Source organism: Acanthisitta chloris, unplaced genomic scaffold (assembly GCF_000695815.1).
Source record: "Acanthisitta chloris isolate BGI_N310 unplaced genomic scaffold, ASM69581v1 scaffold13037, whole genome shotgun sequence".
NCBI lineage: Eukaryota > Metazoa > Chordata > Aves > Passeriformes > Acanthisittidae > Acanthisitta > Acanthisitta chloris.
The window spans coordinates 113,651-129,223 of NW_008681023.1; the positions used below are offsets into that span (position 1 = coordinate 113,651).

General features: G+C 40.1%; 1 protein-coding gene across 1 annotated transcript in view; it reads left to right on the forward strand.

Moving 5' to 3' along the window:
• LOC103805305 (thyroid adenoma-associated protein homolog) overlaps positions 1-12,970 on the forward strand; it is a gene marked incomplete at its 5' end in the record, with an annotated part of 126,108 nt that extends 113,138 nt beyond the window's left edge. Inside the window, 2 exons of the mRNA XM_009077947.1 lie at positions 11,280-11,446; positions 12,632-12,970. Of these exons, the coding sequence (XP_009076195.1) occupies positions 11,280-11,446; positions 12,632-12,970 (506 nt within the window). The remainder of the gene's footprint in view (positions 1-11,279; positions 11,447-12,631) is intronic.
• Between the last annotated feature and the right edge of the window lie 2,603 nt (positions 12,971-15,573).

Consider the following 15,573-nt stretch of genomic DNA (forward strand, 5'->3'; position numbering starts at 1 on the left):
AAGTATCCAAAGTAAATCCAACTTTAATTCGGCCCTGTAGTGTTGCACATATAAGAAGCAAGGATAAAGCTACACTCACTGCTTGAGTTTTTTTCTACAGAAGTTCTTTTATAATTCCATAGGCGGTACAGATTTGCTCAGATGATCAATCAGGAACATACAGTATAGGAAACTATGATCTCCAAGAGTGCTACTACCTCAGTTGCAGTTTGTAAATCCAACTTTAATTCGGCCCTGTAGTGTTGCACATATAAGAAGCAAGGATAAAGCTACACTCACTGCTTGAGTTTTTTTCTACAGAAGTTCTTTTATAATTCCATAGGCGGTACAGATTTGCTCAGATGATCAATCAGGAACATACAGTATAGGAAACTATGATCTCCAAGAGTGCTACTACCTCAGTTGCAGTTTGAATGTGATAAAGTGACTAAGACCAGGATCACAAGAAGGGACATGCCAAAGCTATTTAGTTTTGCTCTTGTGATCTGCATTCTGTCCCTGCCTCTCCCAGAGAGCTGTTTTGTGCAGGTAAGCAAACAGAGCTTGGAAAGGAGGTCACTACTTTGCTAAATGCTTAGCTGGATACCTTGCAGGCATGATTTGCAGTAGTTCAGAGCACACACAGCTGAAGCCAGAGGGAAATACATTTTAAATATTAAAGCATTATGGGGTGCTGACTCCTCAGTAAAACAGGTCATGTTGTCTCAGATCAGACATCTAAAACTAGTCAAGATTTTTTAATCTTCATGACTGTCTACTCTGCCTGCAGAATAGATAGTGCTGTTTCTTCCATCGTTACAAGGGCAAGTGATTTATGCAAGTGACTCCATATCACGATGAATGACTGAGAGTCACAGGTTGCTCAGCCATTCTGTCTTCCTTGCCTATTGAGAATATTTTGGAATATTTTGAATAAGAAAGGTTCAAAGCCATGTGTTAAATGCGTAGAGAATAGGCAGAGAGATTTCTTCCCTGTGATGGGGAAGTCCCTGGTTATGCATAGTTCATGCCTGCATTACTATGTGAGATACAAATGTTTTAATTTTTGTGGTGTCTTGTGCAAGGAGCACTTAGATTCAGCACGTTGGGGAGGACACTCACAGTGCTATCTTAGTTCCTTCTCAGTTAAAGAAGCACAAACCAATTCCTCAAAGGACTCATGGAAAAGACAAATGTAAAATCTGCATTAGAAAAGTTTATTGGTATTTATGTTAGACTTTCTATCGAAGAACTCCGATTACTGATTGAGTACTATTTATCAGTCAAAGGGTTTATGTATATATTTACATTTTATGCAAGACTAAGCAGCTCCTGCTCCTTCTGTAAATTTACTTGGAAGAAGGCCTCAAAGTAATGAATACAAACTGTGTTACAATTTACTGATCCACTTGAGTGTGCCAAAGCCTCCAGAATCATGGTGTGTCAGCTGCAGATGAAGTTGCAGGTAGCCACTCCACAGATGCTAGAGGATGCCCTGATGGCAGCTAGAAGTTTCCTAACAAATATTTAGACTACAGTTGTATGGAAATGCCAGAGCCTCAGGTATTTAAGAGAGATATAAGTAAGTCATATAATTTCTAAAGAGGTGTGGACCTGCCCACGTAAATGGAACTGTCCTGGGTCACTAAAGGTGCAAAGTCCAGAAGTCACCTAGTTGTTAAGAGCTGTGTGAAAGAAAAAGAAGGTGAACCACTCTTTGGGATCTCTTTAATGTGAACATCATCTTGGGAAGAAGCATTGAGTCCCAATTCTAGAAATGCCTCAACCACATTAGGGTGATTAGGATCAGCAAGCCTTTAGGCTAATCAAGACTTTTGGTAGTAGAGTGAGGAATATGTATGCATCATCTCATTTTAGAGTATTTATGAAAGAAAGGCCAGAAACCAACTGGCTCTCAAGTGAAATCATTGGTGCATCATCTTCCTACTGAAAAGAGCAAATGGTTCTCTCATGGAGTGAAAATGCTCTTGAAAACATTTTCTGAGGTAGGTATTTTCCATTCAGGATTGAAACTTGCAGCTGTTTATCTGTTAGACACCTGTAAGAGAACCACCCCTAAGTGGCCTGTAATCACTGAATGTTGAATATGATGTCCCTGGCAGCATGTGCCTGTCTGTAGACTGCAGTTCAAGAGTCAGCCTGACTTCTTTTTTTTTTGGTTGGAATGTCAGAAAACTCTGTAACAACACGTGACAGACACTATACTGCGTCAAAAGCAGCTTGAAACAGGCATTGGAAGGCATTTGGATCTTGACAGGGTAAGAAAAAAACCAAAACATCCTCTTGGTCATTTAAACTAAGCACTTGCAGTGTGACTGTTTTGCAGTCCTGGTAGCTTCTAACATTACAGCATGTTTTCAAACTTAATAGCATTTTTATGGCCTTGTGTATCTATGTATGTATATGTCAGCAAAAAGGTATAAATAATGTGAGCTGTTCTTTACACATAAGTTTCATCTCTTGGACAACATCTGACTAAGACAATCTGGACTGCATTGGAAGCTTTTGATGTAAGGATGGTTGGTTTTTTATTTGTCAAGTGTTCATATACTGAACAGTTTCTGTGGGGTTTTGTTCTTTAAGTGTATTCTCTTACATGGTGAGGAAATGGGTTTAGAGAATTGACTAGTAAAGAATAGGGGACTATGTCATGAACATTTTGACATAAATTATTACATTTTGACATAAATTATTACACAGAAGATTTATGACACTTTCCATGAGAACAGTTTTATAGCCACTTCATTTTGAATGTCGCTCTTTTTTAGTAAGTCATACAAAACAAGGAGGTCTTTTCCAACCCGGTTGATTCTGTAATTCTATGATCTTGAAACAGTCTCTCCCCATACTATTTCATTATATGATGTCAGAACATGTATGAAGACTGAGTTGCTGAGGTTCCCAAGTTGTTTTTTTGCTATTCTGCTCAAAAATACCTGCGTTGAGTAAGTCATACATACATTTGAATCGGATGTTTTGTAGTAGGTTAGCAAGTGTTCTCTACTAAGGTGTGCTCAGTAGCCACAGTTTGCAGGAATCTGCAACTCTGCCTTGTCCCACCCTTCAGAGAGAACTGCTGGATTAAGGATGAGACGTACCAATGTAAGCTTACATTCTGGAGAAAACGTATAACAAGATCAAATCATGTTGTAACCTAAGTGGCCTTGAAAATTAGAACATTTTTCAGGAATCTACAATTACTCTAAATTCTAGTAATTCAAAACTGAAGAGTTCACTTAGCAGTTGTCATCAGCTGAGTCAAGCATGCATTCTAGAACGAGGGTTATAGCACCAAAAAGTCAACTACAGTGTTGCATCAGTACTGATGTAGAATATATAACATCTTTATGCCTGTATTTGTCTTGCAAAAAAATTCCACCAACATACGCTTAGTAATTGGTTTAATTAAAGAAAAAGGAAAGAGAACTTCTGCAGTGAAACTCTTAATTGTCTTAGCAAGATTTATTGGTGTGTATGGTACTTGTTAAAATCAGTGGCTTTTGCAGGGAGAACTTTATATTACTTCTTTTTGAAGAACTGCATTATATAAAATTGTATAAGCACTGTGATTTTTTTTTTTTTACTTTGTATTCCCAAATTTATGTCAACACCTTACAGGTTGTTCTCAGCCCACTTACACAATGTTAGATCATCACATGGATGAAGGAACTGTTTGCTTTGTAGAATACAATGCCACTAATTAAAGTTGAAAGTGAGTGGACTGAATTAGAATCAGCTCATCCATCAAAGACTGGCTACTGATTATTTACTGACAGTGCTTCATTTAGCTCTATTAATTACTCAGTGGCACTGTTATGTAAAGGTCATGAGTTGTTATACTCTTGAAAAATTAAGAAAGAATACATGAAAAATTATTGTATGTGCTCAGTGCTGGGGTCTGGAAGTGGTAAATGTTAAATGGAGTGTTCATGTGAATAATCTATTAAATGTTTTTGTCCTTGTCAGTGTCTTAATTGCAAGTGAGTAAACAGGACAGCAGCTTATGGATCTTGATAGGCTCCTTATGCAAGCTGTGATGCTCATGGCTGTGACTCCATAGCAGTGAAGGACAGTGTGCCTGTTACTGCTTTTAAAATAGCTTTTATATATGTAAGTGTTCTGCCCAAATTACATCTATTTACACATATTGCAGGGAGAAGAATTCTCTGTAGTTTTCAGTATTGATTACCCACCCTTTCCTTATTCCTTTATCCTTTAAATAGCAAACCTTTTACCATCATTCCCCAGGTGTTATTCTAAAATTCCAGCTAATGATACAGAGAGAAATGTGTCTCCTGTGTTCCTACAGCAGAGCTGTAGTGTACATCTCATTGACATTCAGCAGTCTTCATCATGCTAAGCAAAAAGTTCCATATAGTTGGAACATACCAATAACAACAGTCTTTGGTCATATATTTAGTTCTACTGGTATTAGTTTGGAAACTGTATTTATCTTTGGTTTTTCCCAACAAATACATAATTTGCGTTACAAAATGTGTTCTCATTGGCAGTGTTTTAAACACTTGGCTGAATAATATTTTTACCTTTTCGAAAGGAAATGCAAGATTTCTGTGGGTTTAGGCAGGGGGTATTTTTTTTTACTGTTTAAATTAGAACATGGGCTTTGGGGGGAAGGTTCTGCAAAAGCAGTAATGGAGCTGGTAAAGTCCAAATTTCCTGTGGTTGTTTTGTAATAAAACCCTTCTTGTACAGCAGGCATGGCTTGCATGGGAAAGCCTTATGTGTGTGTGTGTGTGTGTGTATACACATACATATACACACATATTTATTTATTTATTTTTAAAGGAAAAAAATGTAGTTACTGAGTTGAAAAATACTGTTCACATTCAAAAAGTGGGCTTGAAAAGATGATTAATATTTGTGTGCTTTTTTGCTCAAGAAGGAACTTTAATTTTCTGCTCAGTCCTGAGCTGTAAGTTTCCATCATAATCAGGCATGTTATTAACTCAGATCTGTTTATAATCAAAGTCAAAGCTGAGAGCAGCATCACTGCCACTCTACTCGGAGACTGCAACTATTAAGAAATTAGTTTTGATTAGTTTGTTTTGTAATAGTGTTGTGTTTTGACATCGTGTTGTGTGATGTCAGGAAGGGCCTCTTTTTAAAGTCATCCTGAAAAAGCACAGCTATAAAACAGACTTAGGCAGGGAAATGGAAAACAGATGAAGTAGTTGTACGTCATCTAGGGAATGGTATTTCTCGAGAGGATAGAAATGATCTAATCGCCTTTGATTTTATGAAACACCATGAAAAGGAATCTGCTTATATATTAGCCTTTACATAAATGGTAATTTTAAAAAGTGGAAAGTTTGATGTTTGTAACTTCAGTTGACACGGTGCAATTGCGAGAGCCATCTGCCAACTATCCACATGCAAGTTACCATTTCTGTGTTCTCTTTTTTGTTTTACTCCTCAGTTGCCTCTTTTAATCTTAGCGTCCAGAAAGGTGATAGCACTCTAATATTATTTGTGGAGACCGAGTGGGTATGAACATCCCTTTACCTTCTGTCTGCTGTTACTGCTTTTCTTCAGGCCTGTTGTTTTTCTCGTGGCAAGACACCTGTGTGTTGTGTTGCCTTGCTGTGGAGTTGCACAATTCCTGACTAGCACAAAGTAGAACATATAAGCAGGGTATTTCAACATAAGAAATGCAGTTTCTAACCTCACTTTATTTATCAGCTCCTGTAACTCTTGGGTTGGGCCAATGGGTTTTTTTAATTTTTAAATTCGAAGGTTTTTAAAGTTTTATGAAGCCTGTGCATATATAAACACAGTATTTTAAATAAAAAATGTATCTGCAACGATGCCTCACTCAGTTCTCTGATATGTTGAGAATAGGGGCAGGCTTGGTTATTATTGTGCACCAAAAAGAAGAAAGCCTTTAATGCACCAAAGAAGTGATCAGTGATTAGGTGTCATTTTCCATTTCCAAATCTAATATTACAGGTATTAGTGGCTGTGATGCTGAATCTGCCATCATTTGGATGGGAACCCGATGTCTTGCTTGACATTCATCATCTTGTTATCGTGATATATCAGAAAATGCAAGATAAACCCCCAGTTTATCAGGCAATCATTCAGTGATCTTTGTTGCTTTAAGTGTGCATGCTTGTCTTCTGAAGCAGGAACACCACCTCATTTTATCAGGGTGTTATGAGGTACCACATTGATAGTGATGCACTGATGTTTATACCTAGGTAGGCAGCACTTTGTGCAGGAAAGTAAAAAATATTTTACCGATTCAGGTGGCAAATGGTCTACCTAAAATACTTTCTGTAATTTCAGTTGAAGAACTTACCCTGTATGTTTTTCTTGATAACATCCTTGCTGTTGGTACACTGTTCTGTGTGAGGCTTTCTCTCAGGACTGTTACATTACGCTTCCTTGCAGTTTTATTTCTCTTTATGTTTGTTCCGAATATAGTATATGTTTACAGAAATTGCTTTACTCTTTGATCTACAATGAATTTTAGTTAATAAGTCCCAGTATAAATCCAATTACAAAACTCTTTGCTAGGCCAGGAATATGTTCTGCTTTTCAGTTTTGCCTATGTTTTACCATGGTTGTCCTTAAAATCTGTGTATATGCTCTTAATACATCCTTTCAGTTCCCTATAGTATCACCGAGGCTTTAACAGAGAACAATTGTATAGTTGGAGGAGACGTAATAGGCTACTAGAAGAAATATTTACATCTGGCATGATCAAAGCTTTTGGAGTATATGAATGTGTATGTGGGAGGTCTAATTTTTATGTGGGTGGATTCACAAAGACTAAAACACTGCAGTACTTAACCCCTTTCCCTTTATGAAAATTCAGTTCCTCAAAATGAAAAAAGCATGTGGTACCTGATTCTTATCTTTATTTTTCATTTCAATGAGTAGTGTTAATTCTTCTGCTTGTAGCTACTCGTTTTAAGTTATAGAGAATTTTTTGGTATTTCAGCCCCTGTAGTGGCTTATTTAGCAAGATGCTGATCTTGCTCATGACATTTGTAAATGTTAGAGCATATGCATGCGTTAGAATTTTAAAAACTGATATTTTTAACACAGTTGTGATAGTGTGTAGAATTGTTGTGGTAGGAGCTCTACTGTATTTACAGTGGTTGGCAATAGCTACGTCTCCAGGTTCGATTTCTGCTGGTGTAGTTCCTGTGGCAGTAAGCAGCTGCGAGCTGCTCCTAGAAATCTGTCACTTGACATTTTTTTATTCAGTTACTTTAAATAGCTACTTACATTATGAAAGGATATTAATGCTCATTTAAATAATCTCTGTTAGCATTTTGTTTACAAGGCTCTGATGGGGAAGTTTTGGATGATAGCTGACCTGGACTAACAGCTTGCTGAACGGGGAGGTCTCGCTCTCCATTTGGCTTCTTTCCTTCCCCTTGCTGTCCTGTGATCTTCCCTTCCCCAGCCTCCAGCTATACCAATTCTGACTGCAGGGTAACCAGCTCAGCTTGCCAGCCAAGCAGAAGAACCCACACGCCGAGTTGTGTGCCAAATGCGTATTCTGCTATTCTGGGCTTTAATTTACCAGGTGATCAGCAGAGTACCTGAGCTGGCTACCGGGTAAGCATCAGGAGCCCATGGCCCCAGGGGGCTGTGGTGAGAGGAGAGCCACCTGCCCTCTTTGCCCCTGGTGAACATCCATCTTGCTCAGGCTACTCTCTGAAGTCACAGCATGAGTCATGAACACAGCATCATGTGTAATATGTGGTTTCTTGAAAATCAGCCCTGCTTTTGCAGGCAAATGATGATGTGAGGAGCAGTCCTTGTAAACAGTTAAAACATCAGTGAAGACACCCACATTTATTTTTAGAAGACATATACCTTTTGTGGCTATCTTAAAAGATTCTGTATATGCTTACAGCATCCGTGGCTGTTATTTTTAGAGCTGGGGGTCACCAAAGCAATAGAACTTTCCCCTCTGAAAGCATTTTTTTACCTATTAAATCATGGGTATGTGTGCAACTTTGCTGTTATTTATCTGTATTACTTCAGCGCTCCGAGCTTAGGGAGTTAATACACCTTTTTGGGATATATGCACCATCTCTTTGTTGTCCTTGTGGCATTGGTAGTCCACAAATCCAATCTTGAACTATTCCAGCATTAAATTTCTACGAACTGGTATCGAGGTCAGTTGATGCCAAGTGTTCTCTGTAAGCAGCAGCTGAGGAAGCAATTCAGAAACCACAGAGCCATTCCTGATGCTCTGCAGTAGCAGGATGGGATGGGCAGGTGGAAGTGAAAATTCTTCATCTGTCAGACTTTGGTCTGTTGTTGAGTTTGTCTCAACACCTGAAGTCTCAGGGCACCGCTGTGCTACCTTCTCCAGCACAAAGCCCAGGGTAGGCAGGCTCCTCCCCAAATTTTTGAAGCCTGAGTTTTAGCATTATCAAAGTGATACTGCTTTGTTTTTCTCTGGTCTCAGCATCAGAACTGACACATTTGGTTGACCAGTTAAATGGTGTCTGCAGTTCACAGAAGGGTGTTGGGCATCTTTTGGGTCAGTACTGTGTCCAGGGTCTTCGTGTTTGTCTTGTATTTTTTTCTCTTCTCCTCTTTGAAGAAAAAACAACAGCAAAAGACTTACCATTTCCTTTGTTGCAACTAGTAGGATTCTTTACAAGATTGCTATACTCTGTGACCACAAAACTGCCTCTTCTTCTGTGTCACACTGTTGAAAAACTGCTAGCAAGCAAGTTCAGACTAAGCAGAACCTCAGCATTACTTGTTTTGCTACTTCTTGGTAGTTTTCAGCATGTTCACGTAATAGCAGAATTAGAGGCCCCAATCTGTTTCTGTTTCTCAGTAGTCCAGTGATCTCATTCACAAAGACAGCATGACTATTTATACCTAAGGAGTCTAAATCTTAAAAAGGAAACAAAAGGCCCCAGAAAATGGCCTTGTTTTATCTATAACTGGTCCTCCAAAGCAACAGCTAACTTCAGCAAGTCAGCAGTGGGAAATACCATGTTTTGTTTTTAGCTCCCAGCATCACTTAATTTGCTAAGTATTCAAATACAAATGACACAAGGAAGAGACCTTATATAAATACTGACAATAGTAGGCATGCAGGAATAATCCATAAAATTCTGAAGGATCATCAGAATTCCAAAGAGCTGGGTTTCAAATGCTGCATTTTGTAAGCATGCATAACCAGGATGTTTGTTTCAGGCTCAGAACCCCAGGGTTCATTTTAATCTCTGTTCTTCCAGCTCTGAGGATTGCCAGTATCTCTGAGGTCCCTACAACACTCGAGTGAAACTGTTTTCTACCTGAGTCTAAGCAAATCGAAACAGAGAGGACAACTATTGTGCCCATTCTTTAGAGTGTCAGACTGGTACCAAGTGAGGCACAGCAACAGAGAAAGCAAGGTTAAAAAAAAACCAAAAACCAACACACCACAAGCCCCAAACAAACAAAGAAAAAACAGAAACAAAACCACCAAACTAACTAAAACCTAATTCCTGGGGAGAAATGTCAGCAAAAGCAATACCTAACACCCCTATACCTAACATAAGTGGTGTGGAAATGCTGCACTGTACCACTGCAGGCTCTCCCTCATGGACAAAGCTGAGGGTTGTCTCGGTACAGTGATAATAACTGACATGAAGAAAACAGATTTGAACATTTGATTTTACAGAGACAGAGACAAACCGTGTATGCAACATTATTAGTGTCACCAAGAGATTGACTGCCTGCCTTCCTGTTGCTTGTTCAAGGAGATTTCCATTTACCCTCATCTAACTCCAAGATAAAGAAGGGACCATCTGTTCTTTCTCCTTCACTCCCTTCCTTATTACGGTCCTTTGTCCTCATGATCTCAAATACTAAGTCATCCTCCCCAGTGCCCTTGGTACAATGCCTGGTCTGTCAAATACCACATACCCATCTTTCTGTCAGTCTGCTTTGCCCTGTGACCTGCATTTCCTTATTCCTTGGCATGTGTATGCACCTAATCCTGGTGGTTTACTGTGTGTTTCTCTGCTGTGCCAGTGTACTCCAGAAAATGTGCAGCTGGCTTGAGGCTGGGGTTGGGAAGGGTTGCAGAACAGAGGTTCATGATGCAGCTCTGAGTGTGGGCTGTGAGAGACAGGTCTAGGCTGCACTGCTGTGCCTCTGTCATGTCAACAGTTGTTTTCCTTCATAAGAAACACTTATATACAGTTAGACACAAAAAGTAAGGTCTGCTTTTCATGTCTGCTTGCATTTTTACGAAGTAATTCTGACTCTGCTGTATTGTCTGCTTGCAAATTGCAGCCTTGGAGAATGGCATGTCAGTTCAGTGAACATTTTTTCATTTGCTGGTGACTACAGACAAAGACTAATTTTACCAAAAATCCTTTTAACAGTAATAGGGATTTTACAGGGACTTGTTTGTTATCTCTGCTCTTCCCATCCTCTTCCCACAGCCCCTTTTAAAAGAGAAAAAAAATTGCATTGAAGTTACAAGTGGTGAAACTCCTACCTGTGAACACAGTTGTTGGAGTTCTCATGCAAACGGGACTTCTGGCATTTTTATATACTCTGTTACTGAGGGCAGCCTTAGGGCCCACACAGTTAAAACAGCATCTGCCCGAATGAGAGCAGCGAGGAAGTTTAGGGAAGAGATATGGTGTGGATGATGGCTTTGTGTACAGCCCTGGCATGGTGCCAAGCCCTGTATAAATATAGCTCTGTGATGGTATCATAAACAGTGTCTGCCTTTCCCTTCTGGAACATCTTTTCTAAGCCTTTCTTCATGCTTGATCTCTCTTACACGTGCGTGCGTATATATATCTTATTATATATAAAGAGATTGCACACCAAGTAATTATTCATTTTATTTCTCAGCCCTTTAGAAACATGTCATGTGTTGTAGGTTTTGAGTTGCAGTGAAAGCATCAAATCAGATCTAAGGCATAGCTGTAGTTTTGCAAAAACAGTCACCATGAAATAGCGTCAGGACTGTCTCTAGAGACATTTCTAACAGACAAATTTGTGTATTTAAACCCAAATTAATAAATGTCACTACCTGGTCAGAAAAAAAATATCAAGCATCAGCATTTTCAGTTGCTTCATGTATTATTTTGGAATTGAGAAAAGGCCCCAAGTGGCACAGAAGTAAACATTTCATCTCACTTATTTGCAATAATCATTCTACATGTGTTTGTGTAAATTCAGCATCTGTTTTCAGGAAATCACTTTTGTGCTGATTTCATTTGAAAATGTTTGTGGTCTTGCTAGATATTGTTCCACACATTTTCTCTCAACAGAGTTTGCACTTAGGATAGTGAATGCTCCAATGGCCTTGGATTTAGCATTTGGCATACTGTGTGAGCAGCTCCAGCGCTGGGGGGAGATCCGTGCTGGTGTCCTGATCCTGCTGGAGTGGCTGCTGGGAGACAGTGACCTGAAAAGAGATTCGGAGACTTCAGCCCTGGTAATTTTAACAACCAGTTGCTATATCATGTTGGGGTTGCTATGTTTCTGCAGTCTGGTGGTAGGAATAGAATGAAGTATCTCATCTGGTGAAGCCGGATGGTCGCCGCTGCAGTATTAACTGATCGACATTTTTTAAAAAACATTCACATTGATAATATTTAGAATAGAGTCTGATGTCTGTTTCCTGGCAATATCAGCATCAAATTAAAGCAATCAAGAAACAAACATTGAAATAAATCAAGAGTTACTTCACAAGTCATTGTTGACTGAAACATTTTGAGGCTGTAATGTAAGTACATTCAGTATCATTGCAGATGAATGCTAGCCTTGAGTTTAACCTGCTGCTGTGGCTGCCAGGCACATGTGGCATTCAAGAACAGTGCTCTCCCAGCTGCTGGCTTTTCCAGAGATGGCCTTTAAATGTTTGGTAATTTTGTGCCATCTTCCCTACGACTGGTTCTGCACAGCACACGAAACAGCCTTGCTTACATCAGCCATTGGCTTCGGAGGGATTATTTCTGTAAAGAAAAACTTTGCCATGCTGGTTCTGTAAAACCTAATACTGTGTAATACACTGTGCTCTCTTGTCTTGAGAAGACTGTAAAATTCAAAAATAATGCTGGAAGGTAAACCGGAGGGAGCAGGAGCAGCCACATCTTTTGAGAAGTTTGTTGACCATTTTTAGGAACCAGGAAATAGATTATGAATCTTTTCTTAAGCCTGTGGTTTAGGTATGCCTTTCTGATGTTTCACCGGCTGATACAATTTTCCTTTTTCATTTAATCTACTCAAAAAGCTCCATGATACAGCAAATTACCATACTGGTTACAGAGAGGTTTCTGTGAAATATAAGACTGTTTCATAGGGGAAGGCAAACACATGTTAAGGATTAGGACTGCAAGTTACTTCCACTGTTTCCCAAGAGTTGTGCCCTAACTGCCTGATTTTTGAAGGTAAAATTTCTTTGGCAAAACAGGAACCTTTTTACTGCATTTTTCTCAAACCTTTAAAAAAATGCATATGAATTTTTACCTTTTTTTTTTTTTACCTAAAGAAGCTGTTCTGTGACGGTCTTTATTGTAATTATTTCTCTACATATCCTCTTTCATGTCTTCTATTATTTTCTCATTATTATCAAACCGCAAGTCATTTTCTAATCCCTGTTGCTTTTCTCTTTGATAAGGAAGAAGATGATTACCTGTTTGATAAAGGGGAAGTGAATTTTTGGGCAGAGAAGCTGACTCATGTTAGACAGCTGAGTAAGCACCTTTTTCAGCTTATATCAATGACTCACTTAACTTTACCAGATCATGGAGAACTTAATCGACTATCAAGAATAGCACTGGACCAAGCCCAGCTCGTTGAGTGCCTTCTGGGAGCACTACCCCTGGCTCCAGAATTTTCCAAAACTCCAGAATTTGTAAGATTGGCTATTCAAAATGAGAGAATATCGATCTGCCTTAAAATATTAAATCTGCTGAAGTCTGATGATACTTGCAGAAGTGAAAATCTGGAAAAGTAAATTACTAGAAGTTCATCTTCAGGGAGCTGCACACGTGTTACTTGGATAGGCAAGGAGACTGAATTCCAGCGATGTTCAAGGAATCAGGGGTTGCTATGATGGCTCCAGTCAATCTGCAACAAACTGTTCAGTATTCAGGCTAGAACTACATGTTTTATATATGAGTCCATTGATTAAGTTTTCTTGCCAGATGTGCTCTGGGAGACTCTGCATTTGCTAGTTTCATTCAGCTGAGCATTGTTTATTACAGCTACTGTAGGAAGTAAAGCAACTAAACCTCATATTTTCCATTCATCCAGGTGCAGGCCACCTGTAGTTCTGTTATGTTTTATCCCACACTTTTACCTCCTGTATCTTAATACCAAGAAGCTGATTTTTTTTTTGGTCTCCTTTCAAGATGTAATGGTAATTATTAAATTAATATGCTATTTTTTAAGGTGTTTCTAAAAGAAAAGAAACAAACAGTGACCTCTTTGTCTGTGACTATTTTTAGAGTGCATTTTAAATTTTACTGCATTTTTCTCTGGAAGAAGGCAAGGATTTTTACTTTGGTAGTAACCTTGTTTTGCATATGGAAACAGCAATAGTTAGACTTCTGCATGCCTCTTTTTTCCTTTAAATCACATAACTACTTTCATAAAATGGCTCTAAAATGAAGACCACTGTGTTCTAAATGAAGCAGCTGTTCCATGGCGAACAAAACAGTTTAATCTTTACATCAAAACACCTTGCTCTGTGAGCAGGCTTGGAAAGTAAGGTCCTGGTGAGTAGTGTGAAGTCCCTTGGAAGGGTACCAGAGGTGATTCTGTCCTGAAGCCCTCGGGTTTGGGAGGTGGCACTCTGGTGAGGCAGCTCTGGGGACTATTCCAAATGCTCCATGGTGTTGCAGTGTCTGAAACACAAAAACGCATGTTGTGCGTATTTTTCTGGGAACTGGAATTGGGTTTCAACATGAAAATGAGACGTTGAAAATAAATATGGATGTGAAAAGGTTGTGTTACCTTCCTGCAGCACAGGGGTGCAACTAGACGTGTGGCTGTAGCATGGTGGGGCCCCCACAACAGGGATGTGCGTTGTTATTTCACTCTTCTTGAAAGAAGATGATGTCCAATAAACGAGTGTTGCTTTCGGTCTGTTCCTCTGATGGTGTTAGTTGAGCTGTAAGTGATGGTGAGGGATGAGCAGCTCTCCCGGGGCGTGTTGCGGCGCATGGCCCGCAGGTGGCGCTGCAGCACCGCCGTGCACGGGCAGCGCCGGGATGGGATGGGAATGGGGATGGGAATGGGGATGGGAATGGGGATCCCCCAGTGCAGGGCTCGGGATCAGCCTGGGCAGGGTCTGGTTCCCCCAGTGCCCCCCGGCCGGGCTCAGCCCAGCAGGGTAAGGCGCTGGTCGGTGCCCGATTGCTGCCTCGAGTTTAATTAGAATCCGCCGGAAGTCGAGCTAAGCTGCCGAGTTGGGGCTAGTGGCTATCTAACACTGTGCAAACAAAGTCACTACCGAAAAAAAAAAAACCCAACAAAAAACTTAGGAACAAAAGTTTAGGTACGTGCTGCAAGTTTCCAGGATTCAGGGTTACTTATATAAGTAATCTGCGATGAAACCTGAGACTTGAATAGGCAAAAGGGAAATGCTGGAATCCGAAATTAAAATGTTTCACGGAGTGTCTGCTGCCCAATCTAACAAGCTACGCTGCGAGTTAGGCTAACAATTAATTTGTTTGCATCTGGTTTGAGCTCCTGGGGGAAAAAAAATCCCAAATTATGTCTGGGAGCCACTCTTTAAAAATAGTCACGACGTGTACAATTAATTAACAGCTGCTGGTTTTGCCACATCTTTCCATTATTTTTGAACTAGTGTGGCAACAGCTTTTATAGTAGGAGACAAGAAGAACTTTGTATGTAACAAAATCACCGTGCAGTGGTGCGACCTTGTGTGTGCCAGCGGGTAGCATAAGACTATCCGTAACACTTTTTTGTTTTTTGTTTTTTTTAATTGTGTAGAATTTAAAATGCATATGCATGTATATTTAATATTGGCAAATGGATAAATGCAGGCAGGTAACAGCATAGCAGTACACGCAGTGACCATAAAACTTGAGTAACTTTGTGAAGCCTTGAGGACTTGGTTAATCAGTAGCCAGAAAACTCAGACTTCCTTATCGTGGTTTTAAGATGCAACTGGAACCTCTGTCATCCTGCCCGAGCTTATAGAGAGCAAATGAAAATTATATCAGCACACATACATTTCACCACATGGTGCTGGTGACTCGGGTTACTGTGTAACTACTCAATGAAGAACCTTTAAACCCTGAGCAGCGATTTCAGGAGAGGGTTAGTAAAACCTGATGCAAGAGCACTTATCGGCCGTGTGTGTTTGATCAAAGCCAGTTTATCAAAGTATTCCTCCCAACGGCGATGACACACCGATACGTGCACGAATGTCACAGTAAACTGTTCTCTCGGTTGGCTAGCGGGCAGGATCCGCTCCGAGCTGCTGTTCCCAGAGATGTGTGGGAGGAGGAAGCTGGAGCTCGGGGCAGTGCGGAGGCGACTCCGAGCGGCCCGGGAGGAGGTGATGGGAAGCGGCCGCGCTGGCCCCGC